The 16,667-nt window shown below is 36.3% G+C and overlaps 2 protein-coding genes across 4 annotated transcripts; both read left to right on the forward strand.

Moving 5' to 3' along the window:
* The first annotated feature begins 846 nt into the window (after positions 1–846).
* On the forward strand, positions 847–16,413 carry si:dkey-78a14.5. 3 transcript variants are annotated; one of them, XM_087261560.1, is made up of 3 exons: positions 7,766–7,923; positions 10,176–10,327; positions 10,430–16,413. In XM_087261560.1, the coding sequence occupies exon 3, from the start codon at positions 10,437–10,439 to the stop codon at positions 11,301–11,303; it is 867 nt and encodes a 288-aa protein (XP_087117686.1). In that variant the 5' UTR covers positions 7,766–7,923; positions 10,176–10,327; positions 10,430–10,436; the 3' UTR covers positions 11,304–16,413. The 3 variants fall into 3 exon arrangements, with proteins under 3 accessions (XP_087117685.1, XP_087117686.1, XP_087117684.1); XM_087261559.1 differs by lacking the exons at positions 7,766–7,923; positions 10,176–10,327 and adding an exon at positions 847–933; XM_087261558.1 differs by lacking the exon at positions 10,176–10,327.
* On the forward strand, positions 872–2,507 carry zgc:103601. The gene is given in 2 exon segments (NM_001005974.1): positions 872–933; positions 1,384–2,507. A coding segment is annotated over 1 exon segment (867 nt). The 5' UTR covers positions 872–933; positions 1,384–1,390; the 3' UTR covers positions 2,258–2,507.
* Positions 16,414–16,667: the final 254 nt, after the last annotated feature.

Genomic DNA, 16,667 nt, shown 5'->3' on the forward strand with positions numbered 1-16,667 from the left:
TGCTGAAATGTATTTTTGATAAAGAATTATGTATGATATTTCTGTTCGAAAATTTTTTAAAAATCTAATCAAATCAACCTAATTTTGGGTCAGATGTTGATAAAACACTTTAGTTTCTTTTTTAAAAATTATTTGAAATTACATTTTAAACTCAATAATTAGGTAAAGAGTGACATGTGCATAAGTGTCTAAGTGTCTCTTCATAATTTAGTTAGCATGTTTGCATTATTCTTATTATGTTTCACAGTAATATTAAATGATATTAAATAAACATAAATTCCTTATGTTGGATTTACAGTGAGAGCAAGGCAAGACATTGAATAAACACTTTAAAGATTTATTCTCAGTCAATTCAAACTTCAAATAGAACTTCATACAGAAGATTAGTGTCTGCTAGTGGTCATAAAATAAGTTTGCAAATGAGAAACAGATACTAACTCTGACCAGATCTGTGAAACAACACCTTTTCAGTCAAATTCAAACTTGCTTTACTGGCATGACAACTGTGATGCATTGTCAACGCATTTGTGATGTTTCCATTAAATAGAACATACGAAAAACAAAGTGTAGAGATAAATAAACTACAAATAACTTATTATTTAGGAATCAAATTTTTTATTTTTATTTTAGGACAAAACAATAATAAAAAACAGTGTATATATGGTCAACGATTTAGGACTCATTTAAAACTTTTTTACTTTGTAGTCTATCACACAGGCTAGTTGTTTAGTATGCATTTGTAATGAAAGCTGTGGGTTGAGTTTTACAGGGATGTTTCACTTTGTGGATTTTGACCCGTGTCTATCATTCGCAGTTAATATATTAATGTTATAAAACCTTACAGTCCAAGGGTTCCTGTTAGCCAATACCAGCCCCTTTCTAACATCCATTCAGAGTGCTAACCCTTCAGCTCTCGCTGGATTCATTTTAACGGTAAGATTTTAAAATATTGTTTTATTTTTTATCGTATAAATTTAATATATATTATGTTTAAGATTAGCTGTATCCCGTTATATTACTTTAAAAGCAAAATACATATATGTTTGGACATTTATATCTGGCAAAAACATTTACTTATGTAAATTCTCTGTTCATTTTAGTTACTTAAAATATTTATATTGACATTTTTTAGTTTAGTAATATTCAATTATATTATATATGATTTATTTGTTGGCAATAAATGCTTTTAGAAATATATTTTTGCCCTTACAATATTCTTTGGCATATTAAATATTGCACACCATTTTGCTGTACATCCCATTTGAGAACCTCACTAACAAAAAATGTACATGCTTAAAATTCTTCCTCAAACAGTATGATAAATATTTCTTATACAATGTAAAAACGTTAAAAGAATGACTGCTTGTGCATTGTGTCTTATAGGTTTATAATGGATCTGAGAGAGTACTTGAATAGGATTGGGTTTACTGGCCAGTTCAACAAACCTGACCTGGACAGTTTGTTCACCATCCACAAGCTGCATGTTATGAGTGTCCCATTTGAGAACTTCAGTGTTCACAATGGGGAGAAGAACTCAATGGACCTGCATGTTATCTATAACAAAATAGTCAAGAGCAATCGAGGAGGCTGGTGTTGTGAAAACAACCTCTTGTTCTCATGGGCCCTGAAGGAGATGGGATACAAATCTACCATATTGGGTGGCAGGGTGTTCAACTCTCTGGAACAGGACTTCCTTCCTAGTGACTCTCATCTCATCAATCTGGTGGAGATTGATGGAAAGCAGTACATCGCTGACGTGAGTTTTGGTATGTCATATCAGATCTGGTATCCCTTAGAGTTGATCTCAGGTAAAGACCAGCCACAGCCTCCAGGAGTGTTTCGCCTCACAAACAACGGTGAGAAGTGGATTCTGCAGAAGACCGGAAGGAAGCAAATAATTGTAGATAACGGCTTTGTGGATTCTACCCTTGTTGACAAACGGCTCACCAAGACATTATACTCTCTCACATTAACACCACGTGATGCAGATCATTTCCTGGAGATGTCGGTTATGCTGCAGACTAATCCAGACTCTCTCTTCCTGCTCAAGACCATTTGCTCCCTTCAGACGGTCACTGGCTACAGAGCTCTGCTCGGCTCGACATACAGTGAAGTCACTTTCAAAGAGGACTCAGATTCAGTGGAAATGAAGAAAATCCTAGATGATGAGATTGAGGATGTGCTGAAAGAAAAGTTTAACATGGTGTTGGTTAATAAGTTCACACCTAAAAACCAGAAAGCTGATTACCGCATGTAGTACTCAGCTACTCTCGACTCATCTACTCACAATTTAGAAGGCTCCCTCTGTGTGTGTTTAATTGTACCTGAAAGCTCTTAGTCATTCATGTTGTTTGATATTTGCTTCATTATAGAAGAGAGCTGCATTATTATGAGACAATCATTGCTCTTGATATTTTAACATTGTTTACTAATTAATACACGTGTCTGTTGCCTCATTACAAACATATGCAGCAAATTTCACAATATATACAATAAATTAACAAAACGTACTTTTCAACAGACCTTATGCCTCTTTGGGGTGACATTCTGAGATACTTTGAACAGATGCCTGCTTCATAAAACTGAAGATCTCAAGGGTTTCCATGTAGAAGGGGGTGAGGATGGGTGAAGTGAGACTTGCCCTTTTTAGCCGGTGGAGAAAATGTATTCATTGTTGTGCTTTCTTGGAGAGTGACATGGTGTTGGTGGTACAGGTGAAATAATATGTGATGTGCAACCCTAGGAATTTAGTGCTGCTGACTTTCTCCACAGTCGAGTTGTTGATGGTCAGTGGGAGAAAGTCAACAGGATCGATCACAAACTCTTTTGTCTTCTCCACCTTGAGGGACAGGTTGTTTGTGCCACACCTTTCAGCCAGCTGTGCCCCGTCCTTTCTAGCTTCTTCCTTTCTAGTTTCATCATTGTTGCTGACAAGACCTACCTCCATTGTGTCATCAGCAAACTTAATGATGTGGTTGAAGCTGAACTTGGCATCGCAGTCATGAGTCAACAGTGTGAAGAGCAACAGGCTGAGTACATGGCCTTGTGGGGCAGCTATGCCCAGAGTGATAGTGCTCGATGTGTTGTGGCCAAAATGGACTGACTGAGGTCTTCCAGTTAGAATGGTTAAGTTTTTTAATGAGCTGTTGAATAATTTTGTTGAATGCCAAGCTGAAGTCAATGAACTGCTTTCTAACATAGGAGTCTTTATTATCTCATGGCTAAGAGCCAGATGAAGAGTATAGGAAATTGCATAGTGCATAGAGTGGTTTGGACGATAAGTAAACTGGAGCAGATTGAGTGTGTTAGGGATGCTGCTTGATATTGTGCATAACGAACCTCTCGTGAAAGCACTTCAACCTGATTGGAGTCAGTGCTATGGCACGGTAGTCATTTAGGTAAGACACATGTGGCATGTGGGGACAACTGCCTTTCTCAGCAAAGTTATGAATACATCTGTTAGAACAGGGATGCTCAACCCTGTTCCTGGAGATCTACCTTCTCGCAGAGTTCAGCTCCAACCCTGATCACCCTGCTGAAAAATCCAGCTTAAACCAGCCTAGGCTGGTTGGCTGGTTGGCTGGTTTTAGCTGGTTGACCAGGCTGGTTTTAGAGGGGTTTTGGCCATTTCCAGGCTGGTTTCCAGCCATTTCCAGCCTGGTCTTAGCTGGTCAGACTGGAAAATGACCAGCTAAATCCAGCTAAAACCAGCTTGACCAGCCTGGTTTAAGCTGGACATAGCTGGTTTTGGCTGGGCTCCCCGCCTGGCTAAGCTGGTCAAGCTGGTTTTAGCTGGTCATCTCCCAGCCTGACCAGCTAAGACCAGGCTGGAAATGGCTGGAAACCAGCCTGGAAATGGCCAAAACCCCTCTAAAACCAGCCTGGTCGACCAGCTAAAACCAGCCAACCAGCCTAGGCTGGTTTAAGCTGTTTTTTTCAGCAGGGCAAACACACCTGAACTACTTAATTAGGACCTGGGGCCGTATGTATAAAACTTCTTAAAAATGCTCTTAAGAGTAGTCTTAAACTTTGACTTAAGTGTCAAAAAATTCTAAGAGTAGGAGAGATTTATAAAGAATCTAAAAGCCACTTTCAGTAAAGTTTGAGACTGATTCTCAAGCTCTAAGTTAAGTGTTGTAAATCAAGGACTACAATGACTAAAACACAAAATGGCCGCCCTTGACCTCTGAATCAGCCTATTAGGAGCCTGCAAGGATGAAGTCACAGCAGCACGACACCATTCACTGATAAATTAATACAATAAAATTATTCAACATATTAAAATATCATTAAGATGTAGTTTTGTGTTATGTGAAAAAAAAACAAATAAATACATGCATTTTACACAATCTTGCACAAATCGATTGATTGCATGGACAAATGTGATGCTTCTGAAGTAATTAAGCTGATAAGTCACATAATTGTAAATTGCACTCTTAGCTGTTTTTAAAAGAAAGAACAAAGTTTAAAGCCCTTAAAATATGGATTCAAAAAGAAAACCAAACTGGTCCAAGTAGAAAAGTGTTTTAGATGACATCCAGGGGAACATAATTTTGTTTAAATTAATCATTCTTACTTTTTAATGAACACAACTGTTTATTAAAGATGCAAACCTCTCACTGCATCACAGCTGCACCTTCAGCAAACTTTATGATTGTTTATGAGCGTCAAAAGTGGCTGATCTGTTCTGCGAAATATTTCACTGTGTCACTGCATATCAAACGACTTAAACAGAAAAACTACAGAAATCTCCACTGTGCTGAGCAAGAGCGCTTCTAACTGAACAGCGCATCATCGATGACGCAAAAAACACTTAAAAGCCCACAGAACACATTTATTCAGTAAAATGTTACCCAACCAATATCCTTCATACATTTTCAAATTTAACCTCAGTTGTAATAGCAATAACAGTTTAAGTGGTTTTGTCCATTTTTGTGGAATTTTAGCCACAAACCTAAATTTGATTTCATGAAACAAGTCTAAGCTATGTCATTATGTTTTCAAAAATTCAATGGCAATCTGTGTAATACTATAAAAGATACATGATTATAAATTATATATATATAATCGCACAATAGGTATTGCTGTCGCCTCACAGCAAGAAGGTCACTGGTTCAAGCCTCGGCTTGGTGAGTTGGCATTTCTGTATGGAGTTTGCTTGTTCTCCCCATGATCACATGAGTTTTTCCTGGGTGCTTCAGTTTCCCCCACAAGTAAAAAGACATGCGGTACATGTGAATTGAGTAAGCTAAAATTGTCTGTAGTGTATGTGTGTGAATGAGTGTGTGTGGATGTTTCCCAGTGATGGGTTGAAGCTGGAAGGGCATCCGCTGCATAAAACATATGCTGGATAAGTTGGCAGTTCATTCCGCTGTGGAGACCCCAGATTAATAAAGGGGAAAAATATATATATATATATATATATATATATATATATATATATATATATATATATATATATATATATATATATATATATATATAATTATTCATACCCCTGACAGATGCTGACTTAAAGTTATTTTTAGTTTTTTATTTCCAGCTATTTTTTTCTTCTTCTTTTGACTGGACATGTTTCTCCCTAAAGATAATAAGATAATATGCAAGAGGCATCACTGTGGAACAAATAGTGCCATGTCCAAAATCATTTATATCATTTAAACTGTCACAGTCTATGGAAAAATCCAAAGTTCTAAACCATTGCAGAGTCCAGGCTGTTCTAAATCATCCTAATTACCCTGATTCATTGGGAACAGCTGTTTGAATTAAGTCATCAGGTGAAAAGCAGAAGCTCTCAGCTATTTGTAGACAGTCGTGGCTAAAATAACGGATATGCTGCTGCAGAGATTTGTGGCTGCTTACAACTCGGGAAAGGGCTAAAAGGCCATATCTAAATGTTTTGAAATTCCAGTAGCTACATTTCAGAGCATTTTTTTTTTTAAAAATACAAGATGTTTGCAGTTAAAAACTCAAAACATAAATGCACAGAAAAGGTGTATGCTAACATTATATTGAAGCATCTGTTTTTTTTTTTTTTGTTTGTTTTTTTTTTCCCCAAAAACAAACCACAGAGTTATGGGATCGGAAAACAATCTGTTTTTGTTTTGTTTTTTTCTCTCCCCTGAATAAGGAACGTTAATGTGCATTATAGATGTGACCAAATAAGTTAGTGAGTTTACAGTATACAACATACTTCGTAGAAACTGTGTGAATTAAACTGCACAGCCCAAAATAAACAGTAGCTACTCCTAAAGGATAAAGTTTGCTCTTTATAGAACAACAATAATTAACTTGTTTTATTTTACATTTTTGCATTTACGAGGGAAAAGCTTTGTTACTGATATGACTCCTCTCCATAATGGATGTGACCGATGTGAAATTGGCACTTGTGGGACTTTTTGGTAAATCAAATATAATTGTTTGAAAACGTTGACTTTATATATAGATTTTTACAATACTGTAAAAACAAGCCTACAAAAAATAACTACTTTGGTGAAAAAAAATATCATGGCAAGGTTGACATTTGCAAAGAATTGCTTTGCTAATGTTTTGCAGTAGCCAGCAGCCAGAGTCCTCACTTAAATCCAATTGAGAATTTGTGGAGGAAGTCAGATCAGGGTAAGGGCAAGGAGAGGTTGCATTATGAAAGAGTTTTACAGGTTTTTCTATGGACCTTGTTCAGTTTCTCAGTAGTTGAAGTCACAAATTTCATGTAGACAGATTTTAAAAAATTCATAATTAATAAAAATACCTGTGTGAACATGGCCTTATCGTCTTTAGGAGGAAGCATGTGTCATGTTTAATAAAAAAAAAACTTGCTGAAATAAAATAACTAATTTAAAAATAATTTCAGAATTTTATACAAATCGTTTTTAGGCTAGAGTAGACTAATGTTTTGCCTGATTTTTTTCTTGCATTTGCAAGGTTCTGACCACCAGGTGTCCCTAGTATTTGTTGTTCCAAACGCTTCAAAACAATCAAGGAAGAGGGATTGTGGGGGGTGAATTTCGAAAGAACCCGACTAAATATCAGGTGACAGCACCCTCTGGTGGTCCACAGAGGAGCGAGCAGGCATTCAATTACATACAGTACGTGTGTATTAAATATACAGTAAATCTTTTTGAAACCTGAATATAAACCTTTTGTAATGTTGAAAACAGATTATAAATAAAAGTTATGATTTTGAACTTTTTTTTTTTTTAAAGAAACCTAAAATTAAAATTTATCAGTTTCAACAATAATGTGAAGCAAAACACTGTTCAGCACTAATATTTGTAAAAATAGTTATTAGTGATTTTGCACTAATAATAACTGCTCATAATAGATCATAATAAAGACTGGAGTGATGATGAATTTTTATTTTGGGATGAGCTGTCCCTTTTAACTTATGCTGTTTTTCTATGCTATAGCTACAATAAATTTTCGTACAATACCTAAGGTTTCGCCATTGGTTTGATTAGAAAGAAAACATCAATATATAGTTGATTTCCGTTTTGACTTTTCCAGGCAATCTAAAATATTTTATATTAAGTTTCTCTATTAACTTTTTTTTTCATTAAAATAATAGTCTTCTCGTAATCAAGCTGCTGGTCTAACCATTTTTCTTTCTGTGTCATTGCCTTTGCGTATTCCGCTCTCCATCCACTTCATATGACAGATGCTCCAATAGTAGATGCCTCAGTTCCGACTGCACATACAGTATATTGTCAAAACGCCAAAGTGCGTAACATCCTGTCTCCTTACATCCTGTAAAATTCCTTTATCTAATCGTTCTGGAATTTGAAGTCAGAGTAGACTGTATGCTTCGCTGCCTAACCTTAATGATTTTCTTAAAGTCTTGAGAAATACGTTTACTTCGTTATTTCGACTAAAACGTACACGAGTTTATTCTAAATCATCGTGCTGAGCCTGTTTCTTGAAGAGGTATGTATCTTCCAAATATGCTGCTTGGCTGACTGTAGTCTATTGCATAACTTGTATTTGCTAGATGATGTGGCGCTCTTTATTAATTTAAGGCTTCATGAAAAGGGAGAAATAACATGAATAATATTGAAATATACTTCTAATAGCTTTCTAAACAGTTTTACCACCACATTATTAAACAGTAGCAATGTGCACTTATAGAGCCGGTAGTTTGAGATTGAAGGATGTCTAATTTATCAGAGGCATTTGCACAGTATATGACAAAAATGGCTATTTAGGTTTGTGTGTGACGAAATGATTTGTGCTGAAGAAAATGTTGTTTTCTGTCAAGATTAAAATCTGACTGGATTTGCTGGAGAACATCATTAGAATATAGGATTGATAAATACTGGAAAATTAAAATTGTCATTGTAAATCTTAAACATTAGCTGAATTTTTGGTTTGTACTTTATTATTTACCTATATAGTTGCAGAAAAGGCTAGGTTATTTCAGTATAAATTTAAATCCGATATAGACAAACCCAACCTTTAAGTTCAATTTGACTGTCTGTTTTTGGCCAACATTTTGGTTGAAACAAACTATTATTGGTTAGTGAAGTGTTTCATTATTTGCATGATTTGCATTGTTTCACAATAATGTGAAAAGGTTTGTAATATACAGTACATTCCTTGTCCACTTAAGGTATATTCTCAATAAGTATAGCAAGGACATCTCAAAGTAGAAGTTTAGAAACTGCTAATAATACCAGTCATAACCATGGCATGTTGCATCAAAGTCTACTAATAAAAAAAACAAGCATCGGTTTCAATATCCTGTAATAATAATTATGGTTTTTACAAGTTCTGGAGTGAAACACTAGTCCAAAGTCTGGCTAATTGTTCAGAATTCAGATAGTAATCTGTGTGTTGAGTTTTACAAGGATTGTGAATTATTTTTTTTTTTTAATCATTACAATTTTTTTTTTTTTGTGGATCATTAATAATACTTAGTATAGTAATGTGATATGTTGTGATCCAGCTTTGTGGTTCAGTGATTCCTGTTATTCAGTTCTGGACATTTGAGAAATATTGCCAGAATTTGTTCTTTCCTTTTTTTTACCGATGCTAAAAAATGAATTCAAGCTTTTATTTTCTTTCGGCTTGATTACTGCAATGCTGTTTATATTGGTTTACCTAAGGGTTCTAGTTGAAGTTGAAGAAATGAAATTGAAGAAGCAAGAACATATTACAGCAGCATTAATAGACTTACACTGGTTATCAGTGCACTCAAGGATAGATTTTAAGATTCTTTTATTAGTTTATAAGGCACTCCATAACCTGACTCCTCCTTACATTTCTGACTGGTTATCAAGATACAATCCAAGCCGTTTGCTATGCTCTTCTAGCGCTGGACTTTTAGAATTTCACTCCGTAAATCTGATGTGATCTGATGGCATATCTTTTAGTCAATATGCTCTAGAAATTTGGAATTGTTCTCCCAAATGAAGTGATAGAATCCACCAACATTCATGTTTTAAAAGCGTGTTACGATGCACCTGTTAAAAGTTGCATATAACTATAATAGTATGTTATATAAATGTATGCATTTTCCGTTTATATGTATATTTTGTAGGTGTATGTATGCAAGTACAGTGAGTGCATGTACAGTATGCATAATTAAGGACTATTATATTGTGTGTGTGTGTGTGTGTGTGATGGTGTAGATATATTCATGAACGTGTATGTTCTTATGAGTTTATATTTGTTTATTTTGCTTTATTTGTCCATACATTTGCTTATTTGGTTTATGTTACAATTGCTTGTTTGTGAAGCATTTTGAATAGCATGTATGTAGGAAAAGTGGCATACAAAAAAATGTTTATTATTATTAATAAAAATGTCTCCCTTTATCATATAAGGCAAAGTATTTTCAAATGTATTTTTAATATTTATCAAAATTTGAATGTTATAAAACCATGCAACTACTACATTTGTTACAAAATGTAATCATTTTATTTACTAAAATATTTATTTAGGTTTTCTATATATTTATTCAGCTAAACATCTTTTATATCTCATCAGTTTGCTAAAATGTATTTTGTCAGCAACGTATACATTAAATACATACCTTATATACATACCTTATTACATACATGCCTATATAGTCCAGAACACACTGGGAATAGATACAAACAGACGGTTTATTGAACACTGGGGAATTGAGGTGCAGAGCGGGTAAGGGTTGAGTGTCTTATACTTCTCTTGTTTTAAAGTTGTTGAGAGATGAAGACAATCCAGGTTGTTGAGACGACACACAGAGGAACAGTGAAGAGCTGGAGGGAGTCTGGTGACTTTGTACTTGTGAAATGTAGACGTCCCTCCTCAGCTTCTCATTGATCCTCTGTGTTGCAAGCCAATTGGCATGGTAATAAACTTGTAATCAAGTTGTAGTGCTAAAATTCTTTATTTCCTTATGCAGTTATAAAAAAAAATATATTACTTTTTTTGTTTTTTGATTGTCTCACAGGTTTATAATGGATCTGAGAGAGTACTTGAACAGGATTGGGTTTACTGAACAGTTCATCAAACCTGACCTGGATAGTTTGTTCACCATCCACAATCTGCATGTTATGAGTGTCCCATTTGAGAACTTCAGTGTTCACAATGGGGAGAAGAACTCAATGGACCTGCATGTTATCTATAACAAAATAGTCAAGAGCAATCGAGGAGGCTGGTGTTGTGAAAACAACCTCTTGTTCTCATGGGCCCTGAAGGAGATGGGATACAAATCTACCATATTGGGTGGCAGGGTGTTCAACTCTCTGGAACAGGACTTCCTTCCTAGTGACTCTCATCTCATCAATCTGGTGGAGATTGATGGAAAGCAGTACATCGCTGACGTGAGTTTTGGTATGTCATATCAGATCTGGTATCCCTTAGAGTTGATCTCAGGTAAAGACCAGCCACAGCCTCCAGGAGTGTTTCGCCTCACAAACAACGGTGAGAAGTGGATTCTGCAGAAGACCGGAAGGAAGCAATTGATCATAGATGACGGTTTTGCAGATTCTGGCCTTGTTGACAAACGGCTCACCAAAACATTATACTCCCTCACATTAACACCACGTGATGCAGATCATTTCCTGGAGATGTCGGTTATGCTGCAGACTAATCCAGACTCTCTCTTCATGCTCAAGACCATTTGCTCCCTTCAGACGGCCACTGGCTACAGAGCTCTGCTCGGCTCGACATACAGTGAAGTCACTTTCAAAGAGGACTCAGACTCAGTGGAAATGAAGAAAATCCTAGATGATGAGATTGAGGATGTGCTGAAAGAAAAGTTTAACATGGTGTTGGTTAATAAGTTCACACCTAAAAACCAGAAAGCTGATTACCGCATGTAGTACTCAGCTACTCTCGACTCATCTACTCATAATTTAGAAGGCTACCCTGTGTAATTGTACCTGAAAGCTCTGTCAATTGTTTGATCTTTGCTTTTTTACAGAGAAGAGCTGCATTATTATGGCCCAATCATTGCTCTTGATATTTTAACAATGATCACTAATTAATACACGTGTATCTGTTGCCTCATTACAAACAAATGCAGCAAATTTCACAATATACACATTAGGCGTACATAACATAAGTGAGTAAACATCTGAGAATTGAAAGGGCTGATATGGTGGGGTTAACACTTAGTCTAACTTGTATATCTACACGCTGACTGCGCTTCTGTCCTCTCTCACACTGATTGTAATGATGCCTTTTATGGGTAGAGAGGTTCAGCTTCAGCAGTAAAAAAAAATTACTCGTAGCTTCTTATCGGTCTCTGGTGACAGTTGGTCTTTGCATGTTCTGCTGATTTCTAAAGGGCTTTGGTGAGCATAGATGTGTTTCTTCTCAATTTCCTTATGGATTTGCAGTAAATCCATCTCACAGGTATGGCGTATAAGTGAGGCATATGTAAGATCATGTTGCAAGGATATGTATATTGAATGTTCTTGCAAACATGTCACCCATTAAACATGTTCCAGTTCCTGCCAATGAAGTGGACTGATATTCCACAGGCCACATTCAATCTAATTGACTTTGCATAGGAGATGTTGCACTGCATGAGGTGAATGGTAAACACAAAATTGCCTTTATTTTGGCCATCCTAAGGCACACATGTGCAATAATCATGCTGTCAAATCAGTATATTAATTGGCCAGTTCTGTGAGGAGGATGGATAATTATGGCAAAGATCAAGTGTTCACTAACACTGATTTAAACAAATGTGTGACCTATATTTGAGAGCAATAGACCTATTGTGTAGAAAGTTTTAGATCTTTGCTTATGAAAAATCAACTTACGAAAGTTCAGCTCATGAAAAATGAAAGCAAAAACAAAAAGAATGTGACTTGTGGCCAAATATGGTGACCCATACTTGGAATTTGTGATCTGCATTTAACCCATCCAAGTGCACAAACATTGTGAACCTGTGAGTACTCACCTGTTGAGTAGTTTGGGGTTCGGTGCTTTGCTAAAGGAACTCACCTCAGACTTTTTGTGCACTTTTTTTTTTTTTTTTTTAAACGGTCGTCTGTTGTATGTTTGCTGTACGTTCGAGCCACCAACAGTTTGTTTTTATTGGTGCTAGTTATTTGGTGTCAGTTTGGTTTGTCCCAGCCTTAAAAGCGTTGCATTTTATATTACTGTTGATCGTAGTATGCTTAATACAGGTTTAGATAAACTTAAAAATATTATAAATCTTGTAATCTTGCTAGGATCCTGAGAGTTGGTTAAAAAATGACACATGTTTTCATAGGATGTTGATTTTTGTAATATTTAAAATTCATAGTGTCAAGTTTTGATGGGTTATAAACTAAATAGTTTAAAAATATCCCTCCTTTTGGTGCCCATAGGAACTGACGTGCACCAAGAATTTGCCTACTTTCCCTATGCCTATAGGGCTGGCTCTTGGGGTGATCATATTAATGATGCTATGTGGAACTTTACAGTATGTGTTTTAGTCTGATTGATCTGTTTTCACAAGAAATTATTACCACGAGGCAAGGGAAGTAAGGGAAGAATAAAACTGGTATCAAGGTTTACCCCAGTTTGAAAAGTCAAGCTTTTAAAACCACTAAAATGTTCAGTTATACCATTCCCATGGTATATGTAAGGTTATTTTTGGTTGTGTTTTTTTTTTTTTTTTTTTGCATGTTTTTTCCGACTATTTTATTTAGTTATTTTTAGGGCAACAGTATCTCCAGCAGAAAAGGACCCTTCACATCAAAAGCTACTGGTCAGGCTGTGATTCAGCGAATATTTGAATTACAAATATAAACCAACATCCTTATATCAACACCCTTATTGCTTATGAACCACCATCCAAGCATGCTTTGAGTCCAAAGATATCTAAAGATGCTTTTTCATGTTGTAAAGATATTTGTGTTTGTGAAACAAACAAAGATATCAGAAGTTAATGGTTTATTTTAGTTATTTAGCCTGAAATGTTTACTGTACCAAAATATTTTAAATGTTTTTTTTTAAATAAAGTATATTGTGTTCAACAGAGAAAAAAGGTGTTAATTTTTACCCAGACATTTAAAAAAAGAACATTTCATGTCTCATAATCACAATACTGTGAAACAGTATAACCTAATGTCTTTTTCCAAGGTTTTCATATCGTCAGAATCTTATAGTGGCCCATGCCTGGTTTACCTGGGTACCTAAAATTTCTGTAAACTGAGACCCTTTATAAATTTTTACATTTCAAGAGTTCACACTTAGCTGATGATTTATAAAAGCTTGTTTGGCATGCTGTCCCGGGTGAGAGCCCCGAGCTCAAGGGCTCCTTGAGCCCGGGGCTTCCTCCCGTTGGCAGAGCAAGAGGGGAGACTGAGCTTGGTGGATCTCAGAACTCCCCTGCTGCGGTAGCTAAGGGAACACAAGGGATTAGACAAAGCTTGATTGTTATGCATGTTGAATGTCTTTGAATGGTGGGAGGAAACCGGAGAACCCGGGGAAAACCCACACAGACACGGGGAGAACATACAAACTCCTCACAGAAACACCCACCGGTCCTGTGGAACCAGGGCTGGCAGTGTTCTTGCTGTGGGGCTCACAGTGCTAACCACTGGGCCGCCGTGCCGCCCAATCACAGGTAAAGGAGGAGAATAGGGGAGGAGGGAGGTTTCTTCCAAACTAAGATAAAGTGAACTGAAAACTGTGGCTATTTATAGTAGCTTAGGGCTCATATGATTGGAAGATAGTGATTAGCAAATGCGAGACCGGCCGTGATAAATCATAAGCACGTGATCCTCTCGAAATTAGTTTATGAATAAACTTCACTTAACTTCAATAACCGCCATTGACAGTTTAAGCTTTTGTCCATTTTAATAGCATTTTAGCCACAAGCCCCTGTTGTTTCTTTTTCTGTTGAACGTAAAAAAAAAAAAACTATATATATGTTTTTTTTATTCATTTATTTTTTCAAACAAGCACAGGATTTCAAGCAAAAATAATGGGAGCATTTGCTAAACATTTAAAAATAAGCTTTTTAATATGAAAAAAAAATCTATTACAAAGTCATACTCCAAAATACATTTGTGTCCATAAACAATATCTAAATTCCCCAGTCTTTACTATAATGCTGTTATTTACCAAACCCTGCTGTTAAAATTTTTTGGATTGAATTACTTGAACATTTATTTATTCATTTTCTTGTTGGCTTAGTCCCTTTATTAATCCAGGGCCGCCACAGTGGAATGAACTGCCAACTTATCCAGTAAGTTTTTAAGCAGCGGATGCCCTTCCAGCTGCAACCCATGTCTGGGAAATATCCACACACACTTATTTACACTCATACACTACGGACAATTTAGCCTACCCAACTCACCTGTACCGTATGTCTTTGGACTGTGGGGGAAACAGGAGCACCGGAGGAAACCCACTCGAACGCAGGAGAATTTGCAAACTTCACACAGAAACGCCAACCGACCCAGCCAAGACTCGAACCAGCGACCTTCTTGCTATGAGGCGGCAGTACTACCTACTGCGCCACTGTGTCGCCATTGCTTGTTTGTTAGAGCTAATTTTCATAAATCCAGTGCTTGCTTGTAAAACAAGTGAAAATAAGAAGAAAGCATAAACGTGTGAGCACCAGCACTATAAATAATAATAATACGATCTGATAAATCCACACCTGGGGTAAAATATCTCTGTGGGAGGAGGCTCTTATTTCTTGCTTATTCGTCTATATAATCCTGCCTCATCAGCGCTATCTACACCATCCTATCTCTGTTAAAGAGAAAAAACGTTAAAACTCCCCTCTTATAGGAACTTATCTCACTTTAAACCTGCCTAAAGTCCCGTTACAGCTACTGCTACTGTCAAAGCGAAAAACAGCAAAAATGGAAGTATGCAAACCTGTTTTCTGCTCCTGATGGGTTCTACGTCATGGTGAACCATTTGTGCTTTAAAGTCTCCTCTAAGCAGGTCCTGTTTCTGGGTGGAAAGCATAAACTACTCATGTTTGTGAATTGCCTGGAAGAGTCTTTTATTTTTACTAATTTCTTATCCATGGCTGATTCAGAATCTCCTCCACTGTAACTCATATTCAGCATTTACTGGGGACCAGCAGGCAGCCATAAATGCCATAATATTTTAAAAGAGAAAGTTAGTTAATTGTGGACACAAAACTGACGTGTATAAAAACATAACACACACTTGATTAATTCATTTTGAATGACGTATACTAATTAAAGCAACACGGCATCCAAATAATCCCAAAAAGCCTGTGATGTTTCACATAGATACAACCATTGAGTTTCTTTTGTGTGACAATATTAAAACACATAATAAATTCTGCGCATAGTAGTAAGTCTTTTAGGGAAAGTGCACTGAGTTGTAGTTCCATCTGCGGTTGCAAATCTTGCCGCTTTTTATAGCGTCCTTAACTACGGTTTTCAATGTTGCAATTAAACACATAACTTGAACTTTTTAACATTAGGCTCCTTCTGCGTTCTCGACGGCAGTTACGACGGGTGTAGATAGTTATAATGGTTTGTTTAGTGCAACATGTTTGCGCTTAGGAGCATTCATGTTTCTCCCAACGCATGCGCACTGACTGACACACACACACACACACAGAGGACTTAACTCTCCTGTTGTCACCTCTAAAATAAAGCAAATCAGTTTAATTTCTTTCCTCAAATCTTTTTAGCATGAAAAAATTGGCCTGTGAATGTTTGGGTTTTCGCTCATCAATATGCAGTATTTCAGCAGTGTTCAACACTCAACTCTCACTACAGTAAAGGGGATTTTATCATGATAAAAGAACCTGCAGGAGTGTAGAGGGTTAATTAATATAGTATTCATAAAAGATAAAGCAGCAGATTGTGTGTGTGTCAGTCATTTTTGTGGTGTAAAGATGCTTTAATAAATAAAAACCTAATAATAAACCTAAATGACACCCGTTGTGCCCTAAATGTGTTCAGCCTTAATAAAAAAATAAAAGTTTTTTCTTAATGTTGGCCTCATTTTTTTCTGCTTTTAAAATGGGTCCTGGGTCATTTCTGACCCATAAGTGAACAGGAGGGTTGAACAGTGTTAGTTAGTCAGGTATGCTGGAACAATGTCTTGCTATTTCCTTCATGAGGTAATACAGCTGATTCGCCGTAATTTTAACCGCTTTCTTTAGAGATATCCTTGTTCCTGGCCGCTGGTGTTTTTGTCGTTTTGTCAGGAAGAGATGTGTAGTATTGAGCTAACTATTCAGCTAA

This window comes from Danio rerio, chromosome 7 (genome assembly GCF_052040795.2).
Source record: "Danio rerio strain M-AB ecotype USA chromosome 7, GRCz13ab, whole genome shotgun sequence".
Lineage (NCBI taxonomy): Eukaryota > Metazoa > Chordata > Actinopteri > Cypriniformes > Danionidae > Danio > Danio rerio.

Coding starts and splice junctions, on each gene's coding strand:
- si:dkey-78a14.5 (XM_087261559.1), top strand. CDS start 10,437: ATGGATCTGAGAGAGTACTTGAACAGGATTGGGTTTACTGAACAGTTC.